This window comes from Rattus norvegicus, chromosome 1 (assembly GCF_021556685.1).
Source record: "Rattus norvegicus strain SHRSP/BbbUtx chromosome 1, alternate assembly SHRSP_T2T, whole genome shotgun sequence".
Lineage (NCBI taxonomy): Eukaryota > Metazoa > Chordata > Mammalia > Rodentia > Muridae > Rattus > Rattus norvegicus.
Window position 1 is genome coordinate 249,330,177 of NC_141534.1, and position 11,296 is coordinate 249,341,472.

At 42.3% G+C, this 11,296-nt stretch overlaps 1 protein-coding gene across 2 annotated transcripts in view; it reads right to left on the reverse strand.

The window, feature by feature from the left end:
* Noc3l (NOC3-like DNA replication regulator) overlaps positions 1-8,611 on the reverse strand; it is a 29,320-nt gene extending 20,709 nt beyond the window's left edge. Inside the window, exons 1-6 of one of the 2 annotated variants that reach the window (XR_015632557.1) lie at positions 8,468-8,611; positions 7,262-7,469; positions 4,597-4,729; positions 3,601-3,758; positions 3,019-3,072; positions 1,356-1,486 (exon numbers count right to left, since the gene is read on the reverse strand). Coding sequence is in view for 1 of the 2 variants with exons in the window: in NM_001108523.1 (NP_001101993.1) it covers positions 1,356-1,486; positions 3,019-3,072; positions 3,601-3,758; positions 4,597-4,729; positions 7,262-7,469; positions 8,468-8,476 (693 nt within the window). In the remaining variant the exon portion in view is untranslated. The remainder of the gene's footprint in view (positions 1-1,355; positions 1,487-3,018; positions 3,073-3,600; positions 3,759-4,596; positions 4,730-7,261; positions 7,470-8,467) is intronic. The other variant, NM_001108523.1, reaches the window with a different exon arrangement.
* Positions 8,612-11,296: the final 2,685 nt, after the last annotated feature.

Sequence of the window (11,296 nt, forward strand, 5' to 3'; positions counted from 1 at the left end):
CAAAGAAAAATACTTCTAAAAATTAAAATAAGACCTCTATGGTTCTATAATTAAACAGTAGAACAGAGATGAAAACTATCCTGACTTCACCTCTCTGATTCTGATTCATACATTACAACTACTACTCACAGTCTGGCTCCCGTGATCATGACTGAAAACCTGACTCCAATCCCTGGAACCCAGATAAAGACCAAACAAGAGAACCCACTCCACAGAGCAGTTCTCTCACACCCTCACTCCTGTGGCACATCCCTTCCCCCACGATAATAAATAATGTTTAACATAGATCTAATTTATCATTCAATAAATAAATACCTGCCATACTCAGATGCTGGGAAAGTCAAGAGAACAGGAATGACATCACTTAATATAGTATTATATTTATTCTCATTCATTCCTCACAAAGTGTTTAAAGTGTTTCTTTTTTAAAGAAAGAAGTGGCCCCTGGATAAAATGACCAACCCCATCTCAAACAGCATTGGCAAAGCCAGGTCTGAGCCTGAGATGTCTGGAGTTTACATTCAGCACTGTCCCCAAGTCCCAAGGGCAGCTTCTGCAGCTCTCACTCTATTTCACCCCTCATTTCCTTCCTCCTTCCTTGTTCTCTTTTCCTCCTTCCTCTTGTATTCCCCCCTGCCTCCTTCTCTCCCTCTTCCTCTTTGTTTCTCTGGTCTTTGAGACAGGATCTTACTTACAGGCTAACTTTGAACTAGTGGCAATCCTCCTGCCTTTGCTTCCCAGATGCTAAGTTTATACAGTATTTCCTATTTACACATATTCTTGAATTGATTGCACTGACTTTTATATAGAAAGCTGCTTATTAAAAACCATAGAGACAGGCATGATAGCACATCCCTAGTATCCCAAAACCCAGGGCAGTTTGAGGCCAGCCTAGAAAGACCCTGACTGACAGACAGACAGGTGTAGGGCTGGAAGAGTATCTCAGTGATATGGCAAATCTCCTAGCATGCTTGTGGCCCTGGGTTTCATCATCATCACACAATCTCACACTCACACACACACACACACACACACACACACACACACACACACCCTCTATAAACCAGTCAGGCAAATCTGTAGGAAGATTCTTCTTCCCTAAAAATGTTTTAGACACTTACTACCTTCAGGGTTACTAAGATAAATCCTGTATCTTTGCTTACAAATAAGGAGCATAAATCTTAGCATCTGATTGGCTGTTCTAAGCTCATGAAAGAAATTAAGTTGAGACGCAGGATGAAACTAAGATGCCATCTTTCCTTTCATTCAACTCAAACCTATGTTTATGTCGTGTATATCTATAGGGAACCAGAGCTCTTTAACACCGCGGTTTACACGAAATTAAGACCACTCACATGACTTTCTGGATCTGACAGAATAGCAGATGCCAAGGTTGCAATCTGTATTTTCTTGTCCTGCAGCTTCTTCTTTCTCTCAATCACATGCTCTTCTATGGTCAGCTCTTGCCTGGGTTCTTCAATAACCTCTGAAAGAAAAGGGGCTTTCCCCTTAAATACTCCTCTATTCACAGAGAGCTAATACATTCAAGCTAAACCCATAATAAAATGAATGAAGATAATGGAGAAGCTGTGTTTATTGCAGTGTCTCAGCCTCTCAACAACCATGTAGAACAAGCACTACCATCCTTTCTAGAACACTAGGGTGTCATTTCATAGGCAAGAGAACAAAGCAGTTTGACTAACTTCAGTTTCAAAACCTAACAGAAATGGACCCCAAGTCTAAGCTCAAACTCTTAACTACTATGCTAATAAGCCCACGACTTCATTAGCTAACGAAACAAATGCTGTGACTCGGTTCTTCCTTTCCTTTTTTTTTTTTTTTTTTTGGTTTTGTTTTGTTTTATTTTGCTTTGTTTCTGGAGACAGGGTTTGTCTGTGTAGCTGTGGCTGTCCTGGAACTTACTGTACACGGGGCTGGCCTTGAACTGAGATTTGCCTGCCTCTGGCTCCCTCCCCAGTGCTGGGATTAAAGGTGTGCACCACCATCACCGTCCAGCTCTGACTCAGTATTTCCTTAAGATACAAAACACTTTTCTTTTTGTTTTCAACTCTGTGTAGTGCTTTGACTGATACCTTAAGAATGAAACTAGGTAATAAACTCAAAAGTATAATCTGTATGAGTGAAACCAGTTTAATACAACAGTTGATCTATAATCTCATATGCATTTTTAATGAAGTCTGCCAAGTTACAAATAAAGTCTGACCAGCTTGTTGTCATACATTCTAAACTAATGGTTTCGAGTAACATGTATTTTCAGGCTAATTTTGATTAGTTAAAACTACTCTACCGCCATGGTGGCTACATCTCTAATCCCAGCATTCGGCAGGCTTCAGGACTGCCATGAACTTGAGGCCATCTTGGTTATGAAGTAAGTTCAGGCCAACCTGAGCTACAGGATGAGAGCTAGCCTGAGGCAAAAAAACAAAAGGTGAAGCTGGGGGACAGTGAGATGGCTCATCGAGCAGGAGTCCTCATTGAGCCAAGACTGTCCTCAGAACTCACACCCACACATGCACAATAAACGAAAAAAAACTTAAAAAACTTAAATAAGCAGCAAAAGTGTTTTAAATATTAAAAACCCACATTTCAATCTCTGAAAAAGACATATACGAGCATAATTGTACTTAAAAAAGAAATTTCACATCAAAAAATTGAATTTTGCTATCTTGAAAAGGAAGTTTTTTTAAGTCCTTCTCTTATAATTAAAAGGATTCAAACAGTAACAATGACAATTCTTCGTGTTTGCCTCACCACTGAAAAGACTGTTCACATTTTTCCATAATAAAAAGTGTATCAATATAAAACAAATGAATTAATTCATTAATAAAATAAGCCTATCAAATTCCACAAGGTGAGACTTTCAAACACAGAAAATGGCCTTCAGAGCAGTACTCAACGTTGCCCCTCTAGGTTCACTGCCTAGATTAACTCCACTCCTCACGCCAAAGATCGAGCCCCAATTAACCACTTATCAGATACAAAGATGCGTTTCATTACCTTCCTCAACCTCCGGCTCCTCTTCCTCCTCCTCCTCTTGCTGGATGGCAGTGACTATTGGACAGATTTACATATTAAAGCCATGACAACATTAAGTGGTAAAACAAAAGTAGACAGGAGCTGAGCAGTGGTTAGCACTGATATCAAGGTAAGCAATCATTGAGTGACTGGGGCAGCGCCAACAATGTTCCTGGAAGGTGGCAGGACTTGGTGTTTGCCTTGATGGCATTTCCTGAGTACATGCTTTGCTATAAATCACTCTAATCTTGTCTTTGATTTTTGCTTTTTTCTAAAAGTTTTGTTTCACAAAATCTTCTCTTTTTCTCTCTACCTCTGTCCCATCTCCTTCCCTCTTTGAAGAGATAATCACCCTAACTTTGTAGCTCCGGTTAGTCTAAATGCAACAGATATCTGAAAGAGCCCTGTGAGCCCGGCCGGCATCACCCAGCCTGCTATTGCTAATGGCAGATACTCTTATTCTGTAATATGACTAAAACCTAAAATACAATTAAACTTAATGAAAAAAATAACTGCTCTATTAGTGAAAACTGGGTGTGGCGAGCAGCCAGCCCTGAGACTCACCTGGCTTCTCCCGAGTCTGCGGGATTATACCGCTCTTATCCTTGATAGGAAGCAGGTGGATCAACTCCTTCTCTGGTGCAGTTTGCAGAGTTCTTGGCACCTTTTCATATTTCTCTATGACACTCTCATGCTTTCGCTTCTTGATGTGAACTGGCTCACTGCAGGAGAAAGTTCAATTTCAGTTTTGAAGGGTACAGTTCTAGCTGGGTCTCTACTGCTGTAGCAAGCATCGGAAACCAAAGCAACTTAGTGAGGAAAGGGTTTATTCATCTTACAATTGTTGTCATGAAGGGCAGGAACTCAGGGAAGGAACTGAAGCAGAAGCTCTGGAGGAGCAGGGCTTACTGGCTTCCTCAGTTGTTCTTACAACGCCCAGGATTCATGTGCCAAGGGACCGCACTGCTCACCGAGGGCTGGGCCCTTCCACATCAAACTTCAATCAAGAAATGCCCCACAGGCTTGCCTATAAGGAATTGGTTCTCAACCTGTGGTTTGCAGCCCTTTTGACAAACCTCAATCTCCAAAAATATTTATGATTCATAATTAGCAAAATTAGTTATGAAGTAGCAACAAAAATAATGGTTGGGGGTCACCACAGCATGAGGAACCGTATTTAAGGGTCGCATGAGGAAGGTTAGGAACTACTGCTCCAAGTGAATCTGATAGAACATTTTCTCAAGTGAGCTTCTCTCTTTTCAGATTACTCTAGCTTGTGCAAGCTGACAAAAAAACTAACCAACGCAAGTACCTATCATTTACAAAGTCTACTGTTAACCTTGGCAAGATGAGACATGCCTATAATCCCAGCTTGCTGAAAGCTGAGGCAGGAGGACCACTCATAGTGCACCTTGGGCATCGTAGTGAGAACACTAGCCTAGTATGTATTGGGCCCTGGGACTGATGTTCAGAAACCACGAGGAAAAACAAAAAATCAGAACCGCACTTGTAACACTGCACAGATCAGATGAATTCAGAATAATTCAGAGGAAATATTACCTAGAGGAAAGATCTCGTGTGAGAAAAGATGCTTTCTGTCCTAAATCTTTTATCAGCTGTAAGTCATCCTCATCCAGCATATCTAAAGGAAGGGCTTCTTCCTCATCTTCCTCTTCCCTCTCGATCCTTTTAACTGTCCCACCAAAAAGAAAAACAGAAGTATTAGAGTTATGTATTTTTTCTACTCTGTTACCTGCCCCTGCCCAGTACTCCCAATGAAGGCTGGGTGACAACTGTTTTCCAGGCAAAGACCTAGCACCTTAGTATCTCTGACTCCTGAATCTAAAAGTAAATGTTTCCATGTATTCTGAACCGTGTCTCTGGGCCCCTGAGAACCAATGGCTGAGTCCACTAGCACCTTCTCATCTCCAGTGGCCTTTGCTTCATCTGCCGTCTCCAAAGGCCAGGTCCAAGCCTGGATGCTCACTCTCTGACCACAATCATCTGTCCTCCCAGTAGCATCTGGTTACTTCCAATGCACTGTTTTACTAACTACAGACAGAGAGCTTTATCCCTTCAACCACTTGCTATCCTATACACCAGTGTGCTCTCTTTTAATTCCCTCACTTACACTGCATGGTAAGACCCCACCCACCCTCCTGCTAACACACTTACACTGCATGGTAAGACCCCACCCACCCTCCTGCTAACACACTTACACTGCATGGTAAGACCCCACCCACCCTCCTGCTAATACACTTACACTGCATGGTAAGACCCCACCCACCCTCCTGCTAACACACTTACACTGCATGGTAAGACCCCACCCACCCTCCTGCTAACACACTTACACTGCATGGTAAGACCCCACCCACCCTCCTCCTAACACACTTACACTGCATGGGAAGACCCCACCCATCCTCCTGCTAACACACTTACACTGCATGGTAAGACCCCACCCACCCTCCTCCTAACACACTTACACTGCATGGGAACACCTCACCCACCCTCCTGCTAACACACTTACACTGCATGGTAAGACCCCACCCACCCTCCTGCTAACATACTTACACTGCATGGTAAGACCCCACCCACCCTCCTGCTAACACACTTACACTGCATGGTAACACCCCACCCACCCTCCTGCTAACACACTCAGCAACTTGTCCTTCTACGTTTAAGACACTCATGTCTATGAAAACTCCAACCTCACTGACATCATTCTCACTTCTCTATCCTCTCATTTTTCTCTGTCCCTCTTTATTCATCTCTTTATTTTTATTTAAATAAATATGATTATATATTAAAAAACAACACCAACTAAGTGTCAGAAAGCCTTTTACGTGCAGAAGATTCAACTGTGAACAAAACAATCTTACTGTCTTCCCTAACAAAACAACCTTCCTCATAGCACTAAGACTGATAAATACTGATATATAAATACCGCACAGAATAAAACTCCTATCTACTTTAAACTAGTAGTCCATTTCTCAAACCAGAAATGTGTATGTTTTGTTGATCAACTTTCTTTCTTCCATTGAACACTTTTTCTTCTGTCATTATATTTCTTTTTTTTTTTTTTAAGTATTTATTTTTATGTCTGAGTACACTGACCCCACTACAGGTGGTTGATTGTGAGCCACCAAGTGGTTGGTGGGAATTGAACTCAGGACCTCTGGAAAAGGGGTCAGTGCTCTTAACCGCTGAGCCATCTCTTCAGCCCTTGTCATTATATTCAAACTCTCTCACCTGCCTCACTTCTTAGTCATCCAAGGACCTGGCCTCCTACTTTAGTAGGAAAAATCCTTCCACTTTAGTCAGATCAGATGCAGATCAGACAGATTGCATCTGTCTTTTTCTTCTATTCAGTCCTCTCTATCAACTTTACTTAGATACTAAGTTGCAAAAATAAAGAAATCTTTTGCTTTTCCTTTAAGGAACTATTAGCATATTATACTCTTCAAATTGTAAAACTTAAGGCAGAAGAGATCTCTAAAAGTACCTAATTATCCAACTCATTATAACTTGATTAGAGATTGGGGTGACCAACCAGGACAACATGGCTAGCAACAAAAATCAAGAGAAGAGGGCACACTTCCTGATTTCCGATCCAATGATCATTACCCAATGTTGCTACTGGGTCAGACTACATCAGGGTTAAGAGAATGAGATGGCTATAGAGCAATGAACAGTTATATCAGCTTGAGAACTGTCCTGACTTTAAAATGGTCATATTCTTCTCCTGTTTTGAGGAGCTGGGGTTCTTAGACAGGTCTACAAAATAACCCAGACAATTACAGCTGAATTTAGCCCAAAGTCTACGAGTAGAAAGAAAACCACAAGTTCAGAAAAGGAAATACCTATTGACAGCATAGTGAAGAACAGAGCAAAACAAAGCATGCTTACCTCGGCTAACTCTCAGTGAAGGGGAAGCTGGCAGCCCTGACATGTGACCTGAAATTTACACAGCTACTCTGAGCATCTCCCAAGTACAACCTCAGATCTGCTGTCTACGCTAACTAACAGCAGAAGCTCGCTTTCTCACTGTGCACATGATCTTGAAATGTTTTCTCATACTGACTGTGGTGAAACATAAAGGAGTCCTATCCTTACCTAGACTTGTAAGGATCTGAACACAGGATGAGCGGTCACTAGAAAACAAGTCACTTCCATGGAGAACATTTCAGAAAAGCTAAGGACTAGGGTAAGTGAACGCTTTCATTACCTGGTCGTTTGCTCTTTGGGTCCTCCAATGGAAAGGGTTTTTTAGACACAGCATCTTTGACAGCTTGCCTTAATTTTCTCTGCTCCTTTCGGTACTTCTTGATAGTACTTTGCTGTTTAAATTGCTTATTTTTCAGTTTGTTTTCAAGTTTCACTTTACTAGTTTTTATCAACTTGCGAAAGCTTGGGACCTGCTTTTTATTTCTTCTCTGGAAAAACAAGAACAGAAGAAGCACCACAACTAAGAAAGTTAAATTATTTTTAAAGTCGGGTTAAGAGAAACGGTTTATAAATTAAATAAGAGCAATTTCACAAATGTTGCACAACCATAGATCCTGTGTAAGAACTAAAACCAAGGTGCGATTGTAAGCAATCCTACAGGATGGTACTAGAGTGTCAGTTACTCATTACAGGATTTCCCCAGGATCTGATCTAGTCTCTCAGCTGAGTAATCTGAAAAGAAATCACGAATCTTCTATCTTGTGGCAAATGGTATTCATGGCTAGTCTAACACTTGTACCGTAACACATTCAGAGCAAAATAACGGATGCCTTTAACAACAACTGACATTTACTTGATGTTTTATTATTTATTATTTACACAGCACTCAAACTTCCCAACCTCCCAAATAAGGACCCTCACATAACACACAAAGAAGCGAAGGTCACAGAAGTTTTATGCACCTTGATGAAGATCCCTGACCTCAGGAGGGTAAAACTGAATTGTGCCCTTTGCATTCCAAATCGCGTGCTGCTAAGTGCTTTGTAATCCAAATCCCAAGGCTACTTCTAAACTCCCTCACCATCTGGGAGAATCACCAGCCTTCCTATCTCTTTAAAACTTTAAGGGGGAAACAGTCTCTCTTCGGACACAGTGACTCATAAAATGGGTTCGAGGAAGTTTAGACTTGCTTCTCATGTGTAGAAAGACATGTCTCATGTTCGAGAGACAGTCTGGGAAAACCCTTCAGTCTGACATCCTTCGGATGCAGGGACCGGCGCTGGCCTCACATATGCTCCCTGAGATCGTGTTTGGGCATAGAGGGCAAGGAAACAAAAACCCTAGTAAGGGCCCGAAGTGGCTGGTTCTCAGAGCGGCCAGGGAGCACCAACATAGGCCACCGCCCCCGATACCAGAGTCAAAGCCCAAGGCCCTGTCAACCCGAGTAAGCATAACACACGGAGGCTGGGGTTCCGAGAGCACTTACCGCCTTCATCCTTAGGCCTGAAAGGAGTACCACAGTCAAGATCACCCAGTCAGAGGGACACGCAGGAGCCCCGTAGGAAACACACACGTGCCCAGAGCTCAACCTTTCTCAAGCCGGAAGCCACTTTCAGCCTTTCTCCTGTCTGTCGCCGGAAACGGGAGGCGGGATTTCCTCCTCGGGCCGCGGCGCTTGCGCCCCCTGGTGGCTCTCACAGACTGACCCTGGTGAGAGTCACTGAGGCTGGGACAGGAGACCCAGCTGAAGGACTCAGATTCGGGCGGATTCCTTTTTAAATCTTGGAGAAGACAGGCGAGAGCTTGGCGTTTTTCATTCGCCTGCATCTGTGGCTCCGCCTGTTGCGGGTACTCGTCTTCTGGGTCTTCTGGAGGACGGCTGCAGTTTCTTTATTGGAAGCCACCCCTCCAAGCTTCCAATAAAGAATTCTGTACAGGCACTAGGGCTTTGTACGGAATGATAAAAGATTTCTCACCACCTTCCACCAACCAAAAGTCCACACTTGAAGTTTAGGCGTGGTGGAGCATGTCTTTAATCCCTACGTTGGTAGGTAGAGACAGGTGGACCACTGTGAGTTCGAAGCCTGGTCTACATTGTCTAGTCTACACAGTGTAGACCCTGTCTAAAGAAAAAGTCTATGGTTGTACTGTGGAATCGTTTTTCTTTGGGTTTAATTATTATATGATAAAGTACTATATTGGTGAGACTTGCAGAATTAGGATTCTGTTACCTTTTGATAAAAATGCTGGTTAGTAATTCCGACTTAAATCATTAACTTTTACAGAAAGATTTAAGCATTGCAAGAAAGTGTTTTTCAAGTATTTGTCTCCCAAAGACTTTTTCCTAAATTAAAAAATAAAATAAAACACTGTGGTAAAGAAATGGTTAAGTGTTTAAGAGTGCTTGCTGCTCTTCCAGAAGTCCTGAGTTCTGTTTCTAGCACACCCGTCTATACCTGCAACTCCAGTGATTCTGACCACCTTTTCTGGCCTCCTCAGGCCGGCACCCACCCACACATATATACAAATAAAAATAAATTAAAAAAAAGAAAAACACAAAGATGAAGTTGAGGCTATTAAAGATTTTTTTTAAAAAAGGGGGGGGGGGCTAGAGAGATATCAGAGGTTAAGAGCACTGACTGTTCTTCCAGAGGTCCTGAGTTCAATTCCCAGCAACCACATGGTGGCTCATAACCATCTGTAATGGGATCTGATGTCCTCTTCTGGTGTGTCTGAAGACAGCGACAGTGTTCTCACATACATAAAGATAAATCTTTTAAAAAAAAGTCGTTGTTGTTACTTGACTGACCCCCAACTCAATATGCTCCCGTCTCAGTCTCCCAAGTACTAATTACAGAGTAGAGTCATACCCAGGGTTAAGCATATCATTCTTGAGCATAACCCTGGCACAGTTGGTCTCACAGTCCTGAGCTGGTGAGATAAGCCAGAAGAAACCCAGAGGACAATGAGATCATGAACAGTGGTGTTCTTACAGAGACAAAGAAAACTAGTCCTTTCTGCTTTTCACCTCAGAGAAAAACGCCTTCTATCTGGCATCGTCTTTCCACCTCCCTTCTAACTCCCTCCCCCTGCACCCGTTCTCTCTCCTTCCACACCCTGTCTTGGAAACAGCAGAGCATGTGTCACTGTTAGATTAATTACTTCATAACATAAATTGGAAACATCAGCCTGTGCTCTTTCTTACCAAGTGCCTGAATTCCTTCCCAAACATATCAACAGTTACTCCCAGGGCTTCAGCTTGCCTTTGTTTGTTCCAAGGAGGACACACCCCCATTCCTATTCAAAACTAACCCCACGTTTCTTACCCTTCTGTCAATCATCGTGCCCTCTGCCTTTGCCTAATATTTCCTTCCAGGTTAGCCCAGTCCCATAGAACTCCTCGCTATTTTTTTCCTAATGATGTTTTCTCCTTTTAATTCTTGTTTTGTCTTTCTCCTTCCAAGGAAAATCATCATCCTTGTGTTTCCACTTCCTCTTCTCTGATATCATAACTAATTCTGTGCTAGCCTTTTATGTATGTGTGCTTGCCTACATGTATGGACGTATGTGCATATGTATGTATGTATGTATGTATGTGCACCATGTTTGCCTGGTCCAGGTCAGAAGATGGCGTCAAATCCCTTAGAACTGAAGTTATGCTTGGTTGTGAGCAACCAAGTGGCTTGTGGGAATTGAACCCTAGCTTTCTGTGCAAAAGCAACAAGTACTCTAGACTATCAAGCTATTTCTCCAGCCCCCTGTGCTAATTTTTAAAGGAACCACATCTTATTCTTCACCCATTTTATGTTTAAGTTTATAATCAATTAAATCTTTGGGTCATTTTAAAAGAGTTTGTTGTCACACTGTGTCTCCTGTCTTGAGATCAAACAGCATTTTGTTTAAAAGAAAATTTGAAAATGGAAGCTTTCATAATTCCTGCTAACTTAACCCAATTGGCTTCTTGATCTTGTCCACTCCAGTTTATCATCAATTCAGCTAACCCACTGTTTAACCGGATTTATGCATGTTTGTCTTCTTGACTTGCTCTGAACTTTTCTGGATACAGGCTAGTAGGGATCAATGGGCCATGGCCAACAGCACTGAAGGAGTCATACTGGAAGATTCCTGTGAGTGCTTCGGGGAGGTATGTTCACCCACCTGGATCTCCCTGCGACTTTCCATTGGAGCTGATCATAGGAAGGTAACCAAGAAGCTCCAAGTCATGGTTTTCTCCTAAGTATACACAGTGTTAGTGTTTCCCTCTTTAGCCTTACTGGGTCCTTGGTTACATTTGATGCTACATATCTCCTCTCTG